The sequence below is a fragment of the Bufo bufo genome, chromosome 10 (assembly GCF_905171765.1).
Source record: "Bufo bufo chromosome 10, aBufBuf1.1, whole genome shotgun sequence".
Taxonomy (NCBI): domain Eukaryota; kingdom Metazoa; phylum Chordata; class Amphibia; order Anura; family Bufonidae; genus Bufo; species Bufo bufo.
In genome coordinates this window covers 37,913,532-37,936,145 of record NC_053398.1, presented here as the reverse complement: position 1 = coordinate 37,936,145, position 22,614 = coordinate 37,913,532, and the positions used below count along the sequence as shown (strand labels likewise).

The 22,614-nt window shown below is 43.3% G+C and overlaps 1 protein-coding gene across 7 annotated transcripts in view; it reads right to left on the bottom strand.

Moving 5' to 3' along the window:
* Positions 1 to 10,050: 10,050 nt before the first annotated feature.
* The window catches only part of MRPL23 (mitochondrial ribosomal protein L23), a 35,809-nt gene continuing 23,245 nt past the window's right edge, over positions 10,051 to 22,614 (bottom strand). For 4 of the 7 annotated variants that reach the window (XM_040409449.1, XM_040409452.1, XM_040409448.1 and 1 more), the window contains exons 2-5: positions 19,571 to 19,693; positions 13,758 to 13,840; positions 11,043 to 11,116; positions 10,051 to 10,490 (exon numbers count right to left, since the gene is read on the bottom strand). In XM_040409449.1, coding sequence (XP_040265383.1) covers positions 10,326 to 10,490; positions 11,043 to 11,116; positions 13,758 to 13,840; positions 19,571 to 19,693 — 445 coding nt within the window. In that variant the 3' untranslated portion in view covers positions 10,051 to 10,325. Of the gene's footprint in view, positions 10,491 to 11,042; positions 11,117 to 13,755; positions 13,841 to 19,570; positions 19,694 to 20,248; positions 20,394 to 22,614 lie in introns of those variants that run through there. The other 3 variants (XR_005774519.1, XR_005774520.1, XM_040409453.1) reach the window with 2 other exon arrangements.

Below are 22,614 nucleotides of genomic sequence, written 5' to 3'. Positions count from 1 at the left end.
CTTATCCATTCGAACTCGAAGAGGCCGCCTCGGCCATCTTGATTGAAGGTTCCGCACAAAATTTTGTGTGCGGTGACATATGACGTCACCACACCGGCCAGCGTGATGACAGATTTTGCGTGGGATCTTCAATCAAGATGGCCGCGGCGGCCTCTTCGTGCTCAAATGAATAAGGTGAGTATAATTTATTTTAACCAATTAAATCCTCATTTTTCATTCATTGCTGATCTAATGGATTCAAATACAGGGAGCAGTGCAATCGCCATTCTCCATCATTGCGCCTGCAATTTATAGAGAAATGTACGCAAAGCTCATTTCTTTGTGAAATTCGGCAAAGCAGCCGAATCAAATTTTTTTACGTTTTTCTTCCCGATGCAAGAGATGCATGAAAAACTCACTGCATCCACACAATAAAAAAGCAAGAAAGTAACAGATCTGCCTAAAACACTGTAGCAACCTGAAAGAATAATAAGGAAAAAAAATTATAGAACCAGGATTTCCATTAGGAGGAGTTCCGCATTCCATGTATGAACACGGCCTAATGTTTTTCTTTCTTAGGTTTTCAGGTGTAGAACTGCCCTTTGGTTCTGGATGATTATCTTGCTGCATAACCCAATTACGTTTCAGCTAATGGGTGGCTGACTAGATCATCTCAAGAAATAACTGGAACAAAACGAAGGGCCTCTACATACACAAAGTTTTGCTCGCAAAAAAAAAAAAAGACATAGAAACTAAATTTTTGTGTTTTTTGTAGTGACCCGAAGTGGTAGTAGTTATGATGGTGGAGTGGAGCCTGCAGCTTAATTTGACTCAACACGGGAAACCTCACCCGGCCTGGACACGGAAAGGATTGACGGATTAATAGCTCTTTCTCGATTCTGTGGGTGGTGGTGCATGGACGTTCTTAGTTAGTGGGACGATTTGTCTGGTTAATTCCTGTAACGAATGAGACTTCTCCGTGATAACTAGTTACACGACCCCCGGCGGTTTGAAGACGATCAGATACCATCGTAGTTCCGACCATAAACGATGACGACCAGCGATCCGGCGGCGTGATTCCCATGACCCGCCGAGCTGCTTCCGGGAAACCAAAGTCTTTAGGTCCCGCTGCGAGTATGGTTTGAAAGCTGACAAAGTACACTGTATGTCATAGATAAATTTTTGAAGCGCACACGTTACACTGCACATGTGGCCCTGGTATGGTCACTGTCAGAAGCGGACAACGTCTACGGAAAAAGTACACTGGATGTCACTGATATTTTAGGGATGTGCACACTTTACACAGGAGATGTGGCGCAGCTAATCTCACTGTCCGCAGCGGACACCGTCTACGGAAAAAGTACACTGGATGTCACAGATATTTTTTGGATGCGCACACTTTACACTGGAGATGTGACCCTGGTATTGTCACTGTCACTGTGACATCCAGTGTATTGAAATAGTACACTGGATGTCATAGATATTTTAGTGATGCGCACACTTTACACGAGAGATGTGGCACTGGTTCGGATAATTTAACTGCCCGCAGCGAACACCGTCTACGGAAAAAGTACACTAGATGTCACTGATATTTTAGGGATGCGCACACTTTAAACAGGAGATGTGGCGCAGATAATAACTGTCCGCAGCGGACACCATCTACGGAAAAAGTGCACTGGATGTCACTGATATTTTAGGGATGCACACAATTTACACAGGAGATGTGGCGCGAATAATTTAACTGTTCGCAGCGGCCTAGTACACAGTATTTTGCGCAGGATGCGCCAAAAATATATATTGCTGCTGTCACACACAATAGTCCTTACAAGGACTTTTGGGTCTCTGAAACGTTTTTGTAAAAAAATGTAATTCAATTACACTCCCTACACTCTCTGTCCCTTCCTATGCTCAGCTCTCCCTGACTTAGAATGACCCGAACACGCGTCATCCGGTGCTATTTAGCACCCGATGACGCGTTCCGGCCAGCCAATCACTGTAATGCCAGTAGCCAACATGGCATGACAGTGAGGGCAGTACTTACCTGCACATTTATTGGCTGCGTAGCAGCCAAGACACCTGCGGGGAGGAGACTCGAGCATGGCGAGTACCGCCACGTGCCGAGCATCGAGATGCTCTAGCCGAACAGGTGTTCGACCGAGCATGCTCGATCATCACTAGACACCATCTGTCCGGAAGTTCATATTTTAAGACTGAACCAAGGGGCTTCAACAGAACAGCGGACAGCAGGCGAATATCAATTTTTGAACAGGTACAGGCTGCTAGGGACAAAAAAAAAAAGTTGGACAATTCCTTTAAATCAGCTTGACAGACCCTACTTTTCCAAACGGGAGTAAATGGTGTAAAACTGAAAAGTATTGCAAAAACACCTACTATGCAACTTTTTGAAGCCAGAATTTCTGAGAGCAGGGTTTGATACATTTCCTTCATTTGGCATTGATGCTACTTTCCTCAAAATGCAGCATGCTCTGGAAAAGGTACTTTTCCCCCATAGGCTTCTCTATAAAAACAACATTGTGTTAGGGCTTATGCACATGAACGTATTTTCTTTCCGCTTCCGTTCCGGGTTTTTTGCGGACCGTATGCGGAATCATTCACTTCAATGGGTCCGCAAAAACAACGGAAGGTACTCAAAGTAGTGCATGTCCTATTATTGTCCACAAATCACGGTCTGAGGCCCCATTCAAGTCAATGGGTCCGCAAAAAATACGGAACGCACACGGAACACATACGTATTTCATCCATATTTTGCGGATCTATACTGTAGAAATGCTATGCCCAGCCCATATCACTCATGTGTTTGGTGATTAATGAGTTACGGTTTCCGTTTCCGATCTGCAAAAAACAGATTGCATACGGAAACCATACTGATATGTTTTGAGGAATAACGGAACGGAAGAAGACAAATCAGAGGGAAAAAAACTCAGATACGGAACAACGGATCCGTGGAAACGGACCGCAAAATAACAATGGTCGTGTGCATGAGCCCTTATACCGTAGCATTGAAAACCTGTGTTTGAGGGAGGCTTTTTGGCTTCCTCAGAAACTGCAAGTTCCCAAGGTCCTAGAGCAGCAACCATCTTCTCCTCATCACACTAGCGCCACCTGTTGGTATAACGTACCTAATGTGAAAAGTTGTATATATTTCACACTAAGTTTTATGGGACCGGCTTTCTCCAAAATGTTCATCTTTTGACTTGCTGCTCCAAAAACATTAATCTAAACAGCTTTTTCATTACGCAGGTTCTTCTGATCCGTCAGAATAAAAAAAACATTTTTCAAAAAATGGATCCGTTATTTAGAACATCAGTTATGATCAGTTTGTATCACTTCCATCAGAGATCAGTTATTTTTGATGGGAGAAAAAGAAAAAGTCCTTTTTGCAGGACTTTTTCTCCTGTCAAAAATAATTAATCTCTCATGCAAGTGACACTAACCGATGCTCAAAAACAGATCAGTTATTTTTGAACCTGGCCTTATCGTAACAAAATGATGTTCATGGGAACCACAGTCTTTTTCATATAGTGTAGTGCAGTTCCCATACAGATTTACCCCAGACTTCACCCTATGCATTGCAAAAGTTAGAACGGTAGGTCAAATTACATTGAGTTTTTTTTTGCAGCTTATGGCCTCATGCACACAACCGTTTGTTTTTTTTAAGGTCCGCAAAAACGGGGTCCGTAGGTCCGTGATCCGTGTCCGTTTTTTCTTCCGTGGGTCTTCCTTAAATTTTTGGAGGATCCACGGACATGAAGAAAAAGTCGTTTTGGTGTCCGCCTGGCCGTGCGGAGCCAAACGGATCCGTCCTGACTTACAATGCAAGTCAATGGGGACGGATCCGTTTGACGTTGACACAATATGGTGCAATTGCAAACGGATCCATCCCCTATTGACTTTCAATGTAAAGTCAGGAGTTAATATACCATAGGATCGGAGTTTTCTCCAATCCGATGGTATATTTTAACTTGAAGCGTCCCCATCACCATGGGAACGCCTCTATGTTAGAATATACCATCGGATTTGAGTTAGATCGTGAAAACTTAGATCCGACAGTATATTCTAACACAGAGGCGTTCCCATAGTGATTGGGACGCTTCAAGTTATAATATACTAAGAACTGTGTACATGACTGCCCCCTGCTGCCTGGCAGCACCCAATCTCTTACAGGGGGCTGTGATCAGCACAATTAACCCCTCAGGTGCCGCACCTGAGGGGTTAATTGTGCGTAACATAGCCCCCTGTAAGAGATCAGGTGCTGCCAGGCAGGAGGGGGCAGACCCCCCCCCCCCCGTATATAACTCATTGGTGGCCAGTGCGGCCCCCCTCCCCAGTATTATATTCATTGGTGGCCAATTCGGCCTACCCTCCCCCCCCCCACCTAATTCAAATCACCTTCCCCCATCATTGGTGGCCAGTGCGGCCTCCCCTCTTCCCCCCCCCCCAATTAAAATCACCCCCCCCCCCCATCATTGGTGGCCAGTGCGGCCTCCCCTCTCCCCCCCCCCTAATTAAAATCACCTTCCCCCATCATTGGTGGCAGCGGAGAGTTCCGATCGGAGTCCCAGTTTAATCGCTGGGGCTCCGATCGGTAACCATGGCAACCAGGATGCTACTGCAGTCCTGGTTGCCATGGTTACTTAGCAATTTTAGAAGCATTATACTTACATTCGCTGTCTGTGACCGGCCGGGCGCTCCTCCTACTGGTAAGTGAAAGGTCTGTGCGGCGCATTGCCTATAGCACAGACCTGTCACTTACCAGTAGGAGGCGCGCCCCCGGCCGGTCACAGACATCGCAGGTAAGTATAATGCTTCTAAAAATTACTAAGTAACCATGGCAACCAGAACTGCAGTAGCAGAGAAGAGGCCGCACTGGCCACCAATGATGGGGGGGTGATTTTAATTAGGGAGGGGGGGAGAGGGGAGGCCGCACTGGCCACCAATGATGGGGGGGTGATTTTAATTAGGGAGGGGGGGGAGAGGGGAGGCCGCACTGGCCACCAATGAATATAATACTGGGGAGGGAGGGGGCCGCACTGGCTACCAATGAGTTAAATACAGGGGAAGGGGGGGACTGCCCCCTCCTGCCTGGCAGCACATGATCTCTTACAGGGGGCTATGATACGCACAATTAACCTCTCAGGTGCGGCACCTGAGGGGTTAATTGTGCGGATCACAGCCCCCTGTAAGAGATCGGGTGCTGCCAGGCAGCAGGGGGCAGTCATGTACAAAGTTCTTAGTATATTCTAACTTGAAGCGTCCCCATCACCATGGGAACGCCTCTGTGTTAGAATATACTGTCGGATATGAGTTTTCACGAAGTCTGTGTGAAATCCGTCTGTGTGAAAGTAGCCTACGGCCACGGATCACGGACGCGGATGCCAATCTTGTGTGCCTCCGTGTTTTTTCACGGACCCATTGACTTGAATGGGTCCGTGAACCATTGTCTGTCAAAAAAATAGGACAGGTCATATTTTTTGGACGGACAGGAAACACGGATCACGGCCGCGGATGAACAACGATGCATTTTCCGAGTTTTCAACGGACCCATTGAAAGTCAATGGGTCCGCAGAAAATCACGGAAAACGGAACAACGGCCACGGATGCACACAACGGTCGTGTGCATTAAGCCTATGGGTGACAGTTCTCAAAATCCCATCAACTTTGGTGGTACTTACAGATCCACAACCTAATAGTCCCATGTGGACACACCCTTTAATTAAAGCTTGTTCTGAAGTTCTTTTCACACACACATGCATTTTGCAATTTTTGGTGCATTTTTTTAACTGGAGTTTTTTGGCAAAATGGCGAGCTCTAGTTGTTTAATGGACATCTATGGGAAATATTAAAATATTAAATGCAGCACAAGAATTTTTGTAGTTGTGTTTTTGAGACTTCAGGTGCCCCCCCCCCCCCTCCTTTCTGGCATTTTTTGTCCCAAAAACATCAAGTGTAAATGTGTGTGGTGTTTTTTTCCCCCATACTGCTCTAAAGAGGAAATTACATCAGACAAGGTACAGTTGCAAGAAAAAGTATGTGAACCCTTTGGAATGATATGGATTTCTGCACAAATTGGTCATAAAATGTGATCTGATCTTCATCTAAGTCACAACAATAGACAATCACAGTCTGCTTAAACTAATAACACACAAAGAATTAAATGTTACCATGTTTTTATTGAACACACCATGTAAACATTCACAGTGCAGGTGGAAAAAGTATGTGAACCCCTAGACTAATGACATCTCCAAGAGCTAATTGGGGTGAGGTGTCAGCCAACTGGAGTCCAATCAATGAGATGAGATGAGATTGGAGGTGTTGGTTACAGCTTCCCTATAAAAAAAAAACACACCAGTTCTGGGTTTGCTTTTCACAAGAAGCATTGCCTGATGTGAACGATGCCTCACACAAAAGAGCTCTCAGAAGACCTACAATTAGGAATTGCTGACTTGCATAAAGCTGGAAAGGGTTATAAAAGTATCTCCAAAAGCCTTGCTGTTCATAAGTCCACGGTAAGACAAATTGTCTATAAATGGAGAAAGTTCAGCACTGCTGCTACTCTCCCTAGGAGTGGCGGTCCTGTAAAGATGACTGCAAGAGCACAGCGCAGACTGCTCAATGAGGTGAAGAAGAATCCTAGAGTGTCAGCTAAAGACTTACAAAAGTCACTGGCATATGCTAACATCCCTGTTAGCAAATCTATGATACGTAAGACACTAAACAAGAATGGATTTCATGGGAGGATACCACAGAGGAAGCCACTGCTGTCCAAAAAAAACATTGCTGCACGTTTACAGTTTGCACAAGAGCACCTGGATGTTCCACAGCAGTATTAGCAAAATATTCTGTGGACAGATGAAACCAAAGTTGAGTTGTTTGGAAGAAACACACAACAGTGTGTGTGGAGAAAAAGAGGCACAGCACACCAACATCAAAACCTCATCCCAACTGTGAAGTATGGTGGTGGGGGCATCATGGTTTGGGGCTGCTTTGCTGCGTCAGGGCCTGGACGGATTGCCATCATCGAAGGAAAAATGAATTCCCAAGTTTATCAAGACATTTTGCAGGAGAACTTATGGCCATCTGTCCACCAGCTGAAGCTCAACAGAAGATGGGTGTTGCAACAGGACATAGACCCAAAGCATAGAAGAAAATCAACAACAGAATGGCTTAAACAGAAGAAAATATGTCTTCTGGAGTGGCCCAGTCAGAGTCCTGACCTCAACCCGATTGAGATGCTGTGGCATGACCTCAAGAAAGCGATTCACACCAAACATTCCAAGAATATTGCTGAACTGAAACAGTTCTGTAAAGAGGAATGGTCAAGAATTACTCCTGACCGTTGTGCACGTCTTATCTGCAACTACAGGAAACGTTTGGTTGAAGTTATTGCTGCCAAAGGAGGTTCAACCAGTTATTAAATCCAAGGGTTCACATACTTTTTCCACCTGCACTGTGAATGTTTACATGGTGTGTTCAATAAAAACATGGTAACATTTAATTCTTTGTGTGTTATTAGTTTAAGCAGACTGTGATTGTCTATTGTGGTGACTTAGATGAAGATCAGATCACATTTTATGACCAATTTGTGCAGAAATCCATATCATTCCAAAGGGTTCACATACTTTTTCTTGCAACTGTACATACTTTTCTATAGAGAAATGCGAGCCATTCTGAATCCACACTGATTCCAGTGAACTCTGGCATTGTTCTCTGCCGAAAAAACCTGCCAGATCCGATAAACAGAGGTGTGAACCTACCCTTAGCTTTTTGGTCCAGGCTTGACACACGATAGGTGTGACCCACATCTATCCTTAGAACGGAGGCTGCACCGCACATTTACGGTCGCCCTCTATTTATTTCTATGGGACTGCCGAAAATAGCCGAGCTGTGTGTTCGGCTATTTCTGTAAGCCCCATAAAAGTGAATAGAGTGGTGGCTTCCCATTCATTTCAGTGGTCCCGTAGAAATGAATGGCATCCTCCTGCACTTTGCGGGCTCGGTACTCAGGATAGGTGTGGGACCGGCGCCTATCAGACATTGGGGCCATATCCTAGCTATATGCCCCCAATGTCCAAGACAATAAAAACCCTTTAAAGGGTAACTGTCATGTTTTCATTAAAAAAAAAATCTATTTTAGCATAGGTTACTGCTGCAGCAGCATTATGCATAAAGCAATCTTTAGTTTCTTCACATACCACTGTTTTCCTTGAGTTTTTCCCTTAGTTATGGCTGTTTAAACATTTACAATATGAGGACCTTCTCAAGGTGGCTCCTCTGCCAGTTCTCTGAGGCCAAAACTGCTTTCCCTCACTTCCCATACATACTTGCTGTAGCCAGCAGCTCCCTGCCAGCCAATCAGATTGGATTACTGAGAGACATGCCTCCTCACTCTGGAGCCTAATGCAGGCATGCAGTGTGGAGGACCGCCCCTCCGTCTTCTGTTTATACTAAAAGGAAGACAGACAAGCCCTAGCAACGGTCTTTTAAAAAGACCAGTAGAAAGGGACAGAGGACATTAATGAAAGCTGTTATTATAAGGTAATTACAGATCTTTTGACAATCATTGACAGACTAACTCAGGTATACATGCCTAGCTCTAATAAACTAGCAAATAAAAATAATAAAAAATGACAGTTACTCTTTTAGGCTACCACATACATTATACTACCGTAGGCAGAACTTGCCTGGCTGACAGTTTTAAGCTTGCCAAAAAAAGTGGTGAACAATCATTCACGATGGCAAAAGTCAGACTCTTGTCTGACAAAAGTGCAATCAGCCAAGCTGGAAAAATTTTGCCATTGTTGGGCAAAACTGCACATCTAAGGCATAATCGGCTGAACATGGCTGATCATTTGACATTGTTCTCAAGGACCAGGGAGTCCATTCTTTTTTTTAAAGAATGGTCTAGTCTACGTTCACAGAAGCGTTGGGATCCTTTGTCAGATCAGGCTACCGGAGCTCACTGTATCCAGCACTGCCAGATACGATCGTCTACCAGTGGATCTCCATTGACTGTAATTGGATTCGGACGGTTTTCCACCATAAATGCCTGGTTTCTAAATAGACAAATTTTGCTTGTGCCATTAAACAGCCTTCCAGATCAGACTTCCGGACTCCCAACGCTACTGTGACTTTGGATGACATGTTGCTGGTGGGACTGATCACCAGCAGTATGGCCAATAATTGTCTTAAGTGCATGGCCAGCCTAATGTGTATTGGAGCTCCCAACTATACATTTACAGCTGATGTCAAAGGGGAGAAGGATCGGGCAAATTACATTTTTAGGCCCTATTCTTTTTCTCTCCAGCTGTCACCACCAACTGGCCGCGGTCTTATCCTCTACCCTTCCCCCATGCACATTAATAGAGTCAGGCCGGTCCAGCTTAGGCTACTTTCACACTAGCATTTTTTACAGATCCGTCATGGATCTGCAAAAACGCTTCTGTTACAATAATACAACCGCATGCATCCGTCATGAACGGATCCAGTTGTATTATGACAGATCCGTCTTGAACACTACTGAAAGCCAATGGGGGATGGATCCGTTTTCTATTGTGCCAGAGAAAACTAATCCATCCCCATTGACTTACATTGTGCATCAGGACGGATCCGTTTGGTTCTGCTTCGCCAGGTAGCGTTTTGGTGTCCGCCTCCAGAGCGGAATGGTGACTGAACGGAGGCAAACTGATGCATTCTGAGCGGATCCTTTAACATTCAGAATGCATTAGGGCAAAACTGATCCGTTTTGGACCGCTTGTGAGATCCCTGAACGGATCTCACAAACTGAAAGCCAAAACGCTAGTGTGAAAGTAGCCTTAAATAGACCGGTTTGGACAACTTTCATTTAATGTGTATGGGTGGTGTTTGAAAGGTTCCCCATAGGAATGTTGTTTATATCAATTTCTATACGTCACTCCCTACACATCTATATCAGCTGATTTTTTGGAGGATGGATGAGATTATAGCAGGTTATAGGAGATAAAGTAAGAAAAAAAATAATAGTGTGCCGCTTACACTGGGAAAAATTTTCTCAGAAAAATTCACACAACAAAAACAAGTTATAAATTTGGTTTATTTATAGTCTGTTCGGTCCTAAAGCAATATTTATAGTGGTAATGCAATACCTATAAACTCTGCTTACAAAAATGAAGAATAATAAACAAGTGATAGCGCCCTCTGCAGTTGTCCACACAACAGTCAGTTTGTCCATGCTGGGAAACATAAAAGTACATGATGACCTGACCATGAGATTGAGAATTCATTTTTCGGATGAGTGGATTGAAGAACTGGGTCGGTGTAAGGATAAACGGAATTTGAAAACAGAAGCATCAAAGTCCAAACCAGTCGTTGAGCCCACCCCTACGCGGGTCTTTCAGCTGGCGCTGCTTTTCATTCTCCATAAATTCATCTTGCAGTTCTTCAAAGGAGCCAGATTCTACGGAGGTATCCTTTTCTGGAAAGAGATCCGGGAACTGGAAGGTTTGTCCCTGGCCCTGTGCAAAAGAAGGGGGTAGCTGTCAGCACAACTTGATGGAGGCAGCACATCTTCTAACTAAATAGGGAGGGAAAGGGCCTTAAAACTGTATATTCCATAGGCGAAAAAGTCATTGATGAGTGGAGGAGGGCGTAAACATGTCTTTGCGTGAGTGGGGTGCAGACAACAAAGACAAAACAGCCTGACATGGTTAAGGCACTATCAATATCACAGGCACATCACAGGAAATATTAAAGCTCTGAATCAGAGACACTTGTAACTCAATCCAGGAACGATGTCAGCTGTAAACACACACTGCATTACAATACAACCCTCATTTTCAAAGCTCAGAACATTTGAGTCACCAGACATGTGTTGTTGACTGCAGGGAGCAGACAAGCAGCATTAGGAGGCCTGGCACTACAAAAGAAACAAAGACAACAGCCTCATTGTACCGATCCAGGAGGCTCTGTAGAATGAAGTTAATTAACAAGCGGACAAAGCACATGGCCATCAACAAATGTGGAAAACTACGAGCGAGTCCTAGATCAGCTTCGGAAGCAATACTCACCAGCTGGACGTAGGCTACCTTGTAGTCAGGGACTTTCACTCTTTGGTGTAGATGATTCTTTTTCCGGTTGTTACCTGGAGAGGTGAAAATTATTTTTGTGAAAAAATAATAAGCTGGTGCAATCTTAAAACTTAGCTAAATTTTCTAAAAAAGTTTTCATAATGGCTGTGCTTCAATGTCGAATCATAACTGTAAAGGAGCAGGTCTTTTTAGGGATTCCATAAGGTCTTCCTCAGCTATATTATTCCCTGTTTCACTTGCACAGCTAGATGCATTTCTATCACAAGCAGAGTCTCCTCTCTGTGCAATCTGCCAGTATTGTATGCAGTGGCCTCACTTCCCAATATGTTTGTTTTCTTCTAGGGAGAAGGAAGAGATCACACTTAGGCTACTTTCACATTAGCGTTTTTTGCGAATCCGTCATGGATCTGCAAATACGCTTCCATTACAATAATACAACCGAATACATCCGTCATGAACGGATCTGGTTGTATTATGTCTTCTATAGCCATGACGGATCCGTCATGAACACCATTGAAAGTCGATGGGGGACGGATCAGTTTTCTATTGTGTCAGAGAAAATGGATCCGTCCTGCCACACAATGTAAGTCAATGGGGACGGATCCGTTTTCTCTGACACAATAGAAAACTGATCCGTCCCCCATTGACTTTCAATGGTGTTCATGACGGATCCGTCATGGCTATAGAAGACATAATACAACCAGATCCGTTCATGACTGATGTATTCGGTTGTATTATTGTAACGGAAGCGTATTTGCAGATCCATGACGGATTCGCAAAAAAAGCTAATGTGAAAGTAGCCTAAGCGTGAGCTCTTTTTTTCTCCCTTGAAGAAAACAAACATATTGGGAAGTGAGGCCACTGCATACAATACTGGCAGATTGCACAGAGAGGAGACCCTGCTTGTGATAGAAATGCATCTAGCTGTGCATCACATGGCAGACAGAAAAATGCTGCAGGCAGCGTTATGGTGTCCGCCTCCAGAGCAGAATGGTGACTGAACGGAGGCAAACTGATGCATTCTGAGCGGATCCTTTTCCATTCAGAATGCATTAGGGTAAAAGTGATCTGTTTTGGACCCCTTGTGAGAGCCCATGACAGATCTCAGAAATGGTATATGGGGGGGGGGGTATATGGTTCGTGCGGTGAGCGGATGGACACAAGGCGCAATTCACAACCCAGTTGAGGATCTCAGAAATGGAAAGCCAAAACGCTAGTGTGAAAGTAGCCGTACAGACACACAGAAGCTTCTCTGCTCTTCAGAAGCACTGTAGAGGCAGTGCTTCTATCAGGCTCAGGAATCTCTGACACGCCCCATTTCCTGTGAACAATCTTCTGTGTTACTGGAGACAGATCTAGCCTAACAACGGGCAGTGAGCTACAAGTTAGGTGGAAGTGAGACCCCTAGTGGCCACAACCATACAGCGTTTTTCAGGTGGATGCAGGCAGATTTTTTTAAATGAAGTGATTTAAAAAAAAATTTTTTTTAAATTGTATGAAAGTACAGTGACTATTTAAAGAGGGTAGTCTGATCTCACATCCATATGCATGTTTAGGGTAAGCAGTTCTGTAATGGAACATCTGAGGCGTATATACAGGTTTACATGGCAGATTTCAGTGCGTATTCTGCAGGAAAAATCACGTGCAGTTGTATCTGCTATTTGTTGCTGTAAACTAAGGGTATGTTCAAACGTCGAAAGGAATCGGAGGCGTCTTTTCCGCAGAATCCGCTGTGCAAGTCCAAAGCTCACCGTTAGGAGTCTGCCGTGGATCTGTAGTTTGAAACCAGGGATCCAACTGTGGATTGGCCCCATTCAATGGGGCTAATGCGCATGTGGGCGCCCACCTTTATTTTTACGGAAGAGACATGTACTTTGACGCAGTTTTGGAATCAGCAGCGTGGACTTAAAGGGGTTATCCCACTTTGCGTTTTCATACTTACCTGCTGCCACCGCGTGTTCACTTCCTGGATTCTGGCTGGGGGCGGGCTTCATCTTGATTGAAGTCTTCTCCCGGCCGGGCCGCGCGCTGGACTGAACGCGCACGCTGCCGCGCATGCGCAATGCGACTTATTTCTGGCCAGTATAGTACAGAGCCGGCGTGCGCGTTCGCATCTCTGTACTATTCTGGCCGGGAAGAAGTCACAGTCGCGCATGCGCGGCAGCGTGCGCGTTCAGGACAGCGAGTGGCCCGGCCGGGAGAAAAGAAGAAGTCTTCTGGGCAAGCGCGACCATCGGGATTTTGCGGAAGAGCGGTGGTCGTAACCAGGGGAGACCGAGTCACAACAATGAGGTAAGTGGGGATGAATTTTCTCCTAATCGGTGGGAATTTGTTAATAAAGTATATTTACAAAAATGATCACTGTCAAATCATTAACAGATTTAACAGTGATCATTATGATGGGATAACCCCTTTAAATACCAAGTCATGAAAAGCCATGTCCGATCTTGGCTGGGATCCTGCGGTGGGGATCCACAGGCACTTTAGCCTCAGAATGGGTCACCTTCGATCTCTGCTATGGATTCCGCAGCAAATACACGTCTGATTTTTCCAACATGTGAACATGCAGTTTATTCCAGCTGGCCGCTATATTAAAGCCTGGATAATCCAATAGACCAGAAGTGGCAGTGTGACTTCTACTTCCAGGGTAAGAGGTCACAACACAAAGGGCTTGGACTGGGGCTCTTTACTCACCATACTGGATGCGAGTTCGGACAGCAGCGACAGGCACGTTGTATATCCGCTGCAGATAGTTCTGAACGTCTAACTTTGTCATCCTGCGTTGTACAGAAGTCCACATTAATGTCATCAATTAGAAGCTATGAAGATGTGAAGTAAATGTTACACAGCCCCACTGAAGGGAATCTGTTACCAGCGACCTCCCTACCCAACTGTCTGCCTTTCCAGAGCCATGACTTTTTTATTTTTCTGTTCACATAGCCATATGTGGTTTTGCTTTTTGCGGGACAGGTAGGTCTTTCTAATGGCCCCATTTACTATTTCATACAATGTAGTGCAAAACGCAATTTTGCCACAGTTTTATGGGTTCTCTTTTTGGGCGTTCACCATGTAGTAAAAGTGACCTGTTACCTTTATTCTCTGGGTCAGTACGATTACAACGACACCACACTTATATCGTTTTTCTTGCGTTTTAATAATGAAAAAAATAAAAATAAAACAAAAAAACTTTGGAAAAGATTATTTTCTTTTCATCGCCATATTCTGACCCCCATAACATTTTTCCTATTTATGTCTACGGAGCTGTATGGGCTAATTTTTTGCGGAATGATCGGTAGTTTTTATTAATAGCATTTTGGAGTTTATCACTTTTTGATCACTCTTTATAAAAAAAAATTTGGAGAGGTGAAGTGACAAAAAAAATGGCAAACAAGCAATTTTTTTAAAAATTTTTTTTCTGTTATGCCGTTCGGGATAAATATTTTTATATTTTTATAGTAGTGCCATTTTTGGACCCGGTGAAGCCCATTATGCTTATTTTTCTATTTATTTTATTTGATGAAAAGGGGGGGGGGGGGGGGGGGGGGGGAGTATGATTTGAATTTTCATTTCTACTCAAGGGCCTAAGCACATGCAATTGCTATTTATGAATGGAGTTACATCCATTGATAAATAGAAGATTCAGGATATTCCAATGTAGTGCTGCCACCTGCTGGCCTACATTGGAATATACTTGTGAAGGGCATTGAAGCCTCCAGCAGGCTTCATCCTTTCACAACGAATGAACAGCTTCCCCAATCACCACGTGGTGCGCTCTCAGATGCCATGGTGAAATGTGAGGGGTTAAATGCCTGCGATCACCGTTATTGCCAATCACACACATTACCCCATGTGTCTGCTGTATGAAGCAGCAGAAACCTGGTGGCTTGTGTGCACCATTTTTAATTGCTTTGTACAGATCGCCCACAAAAATTAGCCCTGAAAAAACTGAGGCAGAATTGCGTTTTTTTCCATTTCAAAAACGTTTGGAATTTTTTGCCCACTACATTTTACGCAACTGTAAATGGTGCCATCAGAAAGTACAACTTGTCCCGCCAGAAATAAGCCCTCATAAGGCTATGTGAATGTATAAAGAAAAATGTTATGACTCTGGGAAGACGGGGAGTGAAAAACGAAAACGCAAAAACAAAAATTGCCCGGCCCTCTAAGGGTTAAAGACCGGACTTCCTCCATACACGTACGGCGAAGGTCCGGAATGGATTAAAACCCATATTTTTATTTTCTTGATCTGAGGCTCCGTTCCTGAATTATGATCCTTTTTCTTAATATGCAAATTAGGCCTTTGGTGCAATCAGGGAGTCAACATTGCTCTTGATGCACCAAAGCTCCACTCCTCTCTGTGTCCAGCCCCTCCTAGGCTGTTCTGCCACTGCCTGACCCAGTCAATTTATTCCATCCAGTGGCATGGTCGCCATGTTTCTGCTACTGCTTTCCCTGCTATAGGCAGTGATCAAGGTCCTAGGATTGGACCGAAACATAGGCCTGACTGCGAGATGCTGGATGGCTTAATAAAGTAACTACGTTAACCCTTTCATGACCGGGCCTAAAAAAGGCCTGAATGTCCAGGCAACTTTTAGTGATTTTATGCACGTGGTGGTTTAGTGACTAACTTTTTTTTTTTTTTTTTTTTGTTTGACTACCAAAGTAATTTTTGCAATTTAGTTTACTTTATTTTTTTTATTTTTTTTTAGGTTTAATTTGGAGGAAAACAGCTAGTTCTTATAAAAAAAAGTAATTCTTTTTAATTATAGCTTTTTATTTCTTAAATCTTAAAATGGACACAAATTATTTATTGCAATGGGTTCACTATTTTGTGACGATTGTTTTGATATATAACATGTATAGGTTTGATTAAACGGGGCGACTGTGGTGACAGTTTTCCGTTGGCAACTCCATTTTTAATTTAATTTAATTTTTTTTAACTTATATAAAAAAAAAAAAGACCTCTGGAGGACACACAGGTAGAGCTGATCGGAGTCTCCTTAGACCCTGCAGCTCTGCTCCTGCCCCTGACCCCCGGCGGTCACTAACAGAGGAAGCGGTTCGCCCGCTTCCTGCTCTCTCTCCTGCATCGATCTTCTGCCGGCAAAGGAGAAGGCAGAAGCGGTAATAAACCGCTCCTGTTTTCTCCTCACGGTCCCCGCTGTGTCTGTCATCCAGGACCCAACCTGCTCCTGCTAGATTGCAGGAGCAGGAGCTTTAATCCCAGCGCTGATCAGTGCTGGAATTAAAGTGCTGCCTGCACGTGTATATACGTGCTATGTGCTGATAGGACGTATATACCCAGTGGACAGTCGGGAAGGGGTTAATTTGCATACAATCCTGAGTGCTGTAGTTTTTGTGTCAGCTAGCATGAGTGTAGGTCACCAATATCAAATACCGGAATACCCCTTTAAGCCTTACATGCTGCAAATGGCAAACCCTTTTAAGATATGTCCACACAGGACGGAAAATTATTCCAGCAGCAGATTTTACCCGATGCATTTGTTGTGCATTTTCATAAGTGTACAATGTATCTGATGATACCATATTCAATATGGATGATCATTGCCTTTAACAACATGTGATCAGCATGAACCTGAAAAAAACCAAGATGGGTTCATAGCAAGTTCAATGTGTTAAAAGTGAATATATAGAGAAGACTATACTTTTATTATTGTTTAGAGACATGGATTTATCTACACAGGTTTCTCTAAATTTGTCTGTCTGAGGAACAATGGGTGTTTCATGGCTAAACCATGATCCGATAAGAGACGTCCATAAAACACATCTGGTGTGGAACAGATATCTATTCATATATTCGCATATAGATATATTCCTGTGTGCATTTATTTAGCGTTTGAACTTATTAATGATTCATATATACTATGCAATATTGATGTATTATAACCAAATATTATTAATGTATCTTTATATGTCTATATCTCACTGAGAGGGTATATTCTAGGGGATATAAAATGTGTTTAAGTGGAAATTTCTTAAATAGGGTTTATTTTAGAGGAGCTGATGTTATTTCAAACATCATTACTCAATAGCTGAAGACAGTTAAGGTACACAAACCAGAAAAACCATCATTACTCCTATCTGCCCCATAAATTCAGGGATTAGGGAAACTTCTGATACCGCCAGTCAGTCTGAGCAAAGTGTCAGAAAGAGCCCCTCCTAATTGATTTAAGGTGTGAAAGGGCAAAGTTTAAGTAGTAATAAAACAATCTGTATATATGTTAATTCTTAAAATATTCAAAATTGTTATATGATACAACAGTGCCATCAAGTGGTAGATGGGCAGAAGTTTCTTAGGAATGTCAATTAGTGACATCATCCCCATGTTTAACATACGTCACACCCACCTTATCTAATTGGTAATCCCTATTCCAAGAGGGGATGGGCATAGATAAGGATGGGGGATATCTGATCCAGTTTTTGGGAGAAAAAAAAACTTCTTCACGGACACTTCAAAGACTTCACAAGGACTTCTTCACAACGGAACTCTTTACAAAGATTTATTTATCAGCATCACTTCACACGTCAGGAACATACCATAGGACGGGACATATCTGAACCTTGGAAAGCTGAGTCCATTCTAAAAGCTCTTTATCCCAAAGCCAGGGGTAATGTATAATTTATTTCATTTGCAGTAATTATAAATCGCTCCAATTGGCATATAGTTGAGACCCCATTATTAGTGGGTCAATAGTGTTAAAACAATAATTTTATGGGAAATTTTAATGAACGTGCACATCATTAGAATTCTTGTAATATTGCTATCAGAGTGGAATCTCTGATCGGATTTTATTATCCGTAGTTAGGCCAACAGGCGTATTTATAAGATGTCTCTTACTGCCATATTCTTTGATTGAGCATAAGGGATTTTCCACAGATTCATTTCTATTGTTTTGTTGTTATTGTTACATTATAATATTTTAATAATCGGTAATAATTTGATAATAATTTGAATAACATTGTATTGTACTTGGTGTACTAAATTAAGTAAGCCCGGCGTAAACGGCGGAGCATCATTTTGTGGTCAATTTTGATATTATCCTTGTATTCATTTGTATGCCATTTTTACTGCATGTATTTATTTGTAATAAATTATATTTTATATAATTAATTGCACCCTGTTTCATTATCTGCACAAATTAACTTTAGATCTCATCAATAAAAGAACTGGCGTTTATATGTCCGCCAATAAAAATTTAAATTTTTAATTTTTCATATTTCATAAAAATATGAAATCATAATTTTTATGATTTCATATCTTATATGAAATAAATACCCGACACATTGGAAAAGGGTGAAATCTGTTGTGAAAATCCATAGACAGACCTGAAATGATTTTGATTGCAAATCTGCACCCCCTTTCAATTTCCCTGCTGATTTTTTCCTGCCACGTATGGATGAGGTTTGTTAAATTTGTTTGCTCTGGTCTCTGCTTGATAAAGACCGTATGTGGTCAAGACGTTAGATTTTATGGTGAGAAGAAGAAACATTGAGGATTTTATGAGACTCTCCGATGTCTTGGATCTACTCTTTTGATGAAAATCAACATTCCCGCTACTGAGACACATTACGGATTTTTCTACAGCAAATCCGGAAACAAAACCATCAGCGTACTCACTATGTGGGAACATACCCTTAAAGTGGTTATCTTGGAATAGATCATGTTGACCTATCCCCAGGTTAGGTCCCCATTATCACAATGGTGGGAGTCCGAGTCTCGGCATCTCCGCTGATCAGCTGCTTCAGCTCTGCCGAGTGATGCGGGCTCACAGCAGCTTTCCAAGCACAGCACCGCAATGGTTTATTGGCTGTGCTTGGTATTGCAGTTCTGCCCAATTGATTTGAATGGGGCTGAGCTGCAATTAGGCCACGTAACCACTGTAAGGTGACATCACTGGTTTAGGAAGAGGCTGCAGCGCTCACGGAGTGCCCGGCCTCTTCTAGCAGCTGAACTGTTGGGGTGCCAGTTGTCAGACCCCCACAGATCTGATATGGATGACCTATCCTGAGGATAGGTCATCAGTATCTTTTCCCGGATAACCTCTTTAACCTCTTCAAAATGAAACTGAAAAGAACGGAATGCTCCAAAAAGCATTCCGTTCCGTTTGGTTGCATTCCCATACCGGAGAGCAAACCGCAGCATTCTTTCCGTCATGGGATGCGGAGCAAGACGGATCAGTCATGACCCACAATGCAAGTCAATGGGAATGGATCCGTTTTCTATGACACAATTAAAAAACGGATCCATCCTCCACTGACTTTCAATGGAGTTCATGACGGACCGCCTTGGGTATGATAAAGATAATACAACCGGATCCGTTCATAACAGATGCAGACATTTGTATCATCAGTAACGGAAGAGTTTTTGCTGAACCCTGCCGGATCCAGCAAAAAACGCTAGTGTGAAAGTAGCCTAAGAGTTAAGAATGTGGTCATTGGTTCGTGTAGATGACACACTGAGGAATGAGAGAGCGGTAGACACTTACTCCATAGATATACGGAACTGTACAGTGTCTGGGGGTTGCGGTTTACCAGGTCTCACCAGAGTCATAAAGAAGTTGGTCCTGAAAACGCGTAGCTGTGGATTTCCAAGCTGATAAAGGGGATATCTAAAACAGAGAAAAAGAAGAATAATGGCGCCGATAACCTGAGGTTCACAGTCGTGTTCAGGTTTCATCTTGATTTGGTCAACCTCAACACAGATCTGCACCAATCCAGTTAAAGTGACCCTTTAACTCAGGATAGGTCATCAATATCTGATTGGTGAGGATCCAACTCCCAGCACCTTGAATGGGCTGTGGCCTAGTCCAGTGACATCAAGTTCATGGTCACAAGGCCTAGGTGCAGCTCAGTAACATTCCAGTAAATGGGCCCGAGTTGCAATACCAACTACAGCCACTATACATTGTACAGCGCTGTGCTTGGTAAGCTGCAGCGCTCACCCGAAGAGCAGCAGCCTCTTCAAACATCTAATCGGTGGGGGGAAGCCAGGAGTAAGACCCCACTGATCACATATCGATGACCCATCCATCCTCGGGCTAGGCCATCAATATCAAAATCCCAGACTACCCCTTTAATTCTGCTTTACACATGAAAAGGGTATTTCATATTTCTGCAAGTACAAATTCATATTATACAGGGAAGCCCACGAAAAAGTAGCCCACCTTCAGTGATAGTATGACGAGATGAACGACAAGTGGATTGTTTTCTTTAATTACCCACGAGTCACAAAAGATGCTGAAAGTTCACGTCTCTGCCTCTTTGGGCACGTCGGAATATGTTGGCTGATGCCGCTTGCAGCTCTTCAACGGTGATGCTGCAGAAGAAAAAATGTGGGGCAACATGCCAAACCTCACTGGAGGGGTTCATGTACCTGTTTACAGCGGGGCAAACTGTGAGCGAGAGGTTATGGCCACCACGTTCCATAGACTTGTCCACATGCCAATTTTATCTGTGGGGAAATTTAAAACAGAAAGGGCCCGCTAACAATCCACATCCCCTGGAGGAACTCCAGGAGAACATCACATACATTATCCACAACATCACAAGCAGTGTCCGCCAACATAAACCGATGGGCCCAAAGATGCAGAGACCTGAACGGGGACCACATTCAGCATCTTTTGTGACTTGTGGGTAATTAAAAAGAAAACAATCCACTTGCTCTTTCATCTTGCCATACTATCGCTGGAGGCGGGCCACCCTGTATTAATAACTTAGTCTTAGACATGGCTATAGCCATATAAAAATGTTTGCATTGTTCTGTAGCATTTCAATCATTATATGGTGAGATTTGCCTCCAAAAGTGGTCACGTGACAATTGCATTATGCCAGAAAACACGGGGAAATTTAGAAAAGGGAGGAATAGTTATTAAAACTGGTGCAAAAGAAAAAAAGGGACCAACTTGCCCTATAGCAACCAATTCCAGATAATTTTCCAGAGGCAGTTTTTAGAAGGAAGGAAACAAACTGGTCGATGTGGACAATTGATCCACTTTTCCTCTGCACCAATTGTTCCTTAACTCCGGTCCTCAGCGCCCACCTGCCGGTCAGGTTTTCAGGATTTCCTTAATATTGAGCAGGTGATTTAGTATCAATGCATCAGGACTTACCTCAGGTATTCCTTCTGTGGGATACTCTCAAATCCTGACCGGCAGATGGGCCCTAAGGACAGAAGTTGAGGAACTCTGTTGTAAGGCACTTTTTGTTGAAAGCTTGCTGTGAAATACCCCATTTAAAAGAGGAGAATCCCAAATCTCTATCATTAATCGCAGTGGAGAGAGCCTACAAAGATCATCTCTCTCTCTTTTTTTTTTGTAGGACTCAGCATAGCTTTGCAGGACAGACCACTGATGTCCATGGACATGGTGTAATGCTTCATTTCTACTGTGGTGGCGCCTTGGGGGAACTGAACTCTTTGCTGCCAAGTTCCCTTACAGATCACGGCTGCTGGTTTCCAATACCAGTAGTGGGACATCCTGCCTTTAGCTTATCTGTAGGGAACCCTTTAACAAAAACAAACAAAAAACAACCTTTTGGAATAAAATTTTGTGACAACTGAAAGGTTATCAGATATTCGCACTGTGTAGGAGGCAACTGATACTGGTCACCCAATATACTCACTGAAGTGTATGGGGAGAAAAAGAAATTAATGCAATGTGACTATTTGCATGCGAGATGTAGAAGTCTTTCTCTAGTCTTAAAGGGGTACTCCCATCTCCAACACTAAAGGCCCCTTTACACTGCTCAATTGAGCAGACGACTGTCGGGAAGGAAATGTTCCTGACAACCGCCTGCTCGTCAGTGGAGGTGACCGCTGCATACAGTATGGGGTGGAGCGATCACGAATGCCATTGATCGTCCTCGTACAGGATCACGGTTTGCCGGCAGCAGTATTGTTTAAACAGCACGATCTGCTGCTGGCAAATGATGATTTAGGCGACCACATAAAAGCTCCAACTACCCGAAGAATGACTGTTTTGTGTCACCTTTACACCAGCAGATTATAGCTAATGAGCATTTCTACAAACGCTTGGCAACGATGACCTGCCCAATGTTCGGGCAGTGTAAAGGGGCCTTTATGGCATTGTCCAAAGGATCTTCCATGGACATGTAATAGGTGCAAGTCCTAGAGAACTGCAACCATCTCTAGAACAGTTCCATCAGCCTGGATTCAGCAGCTAGAGGTTGTCAGTAGGGATGAGCGAATGCATAAAACTTTGTTTCAATACTGTACAGAGCAAACGCTCAGTACAGTATTAGAGCGTATTGGCTCCGATGAGCCGAAGTTATTACTTTGCGAAGTCTCGTGAGACTTTGCGTAATAACTTCATAAATTGATTTCTACTGAAAAAAAAAAAAAACATTTCCCAAGCCGTGGAACCGAACCAGAGTTCAGGAAATGTTTTTTTTTTACAGTAGAAATAAATGTATGAAGTTATTACGCGAAGTCTCATACGAGACGTCGCCAAGTACTGTATTTTTCGCTTTATAAGACGCCCTTTTCCCCGCCAAAAAACGGGGGGAAATGGCC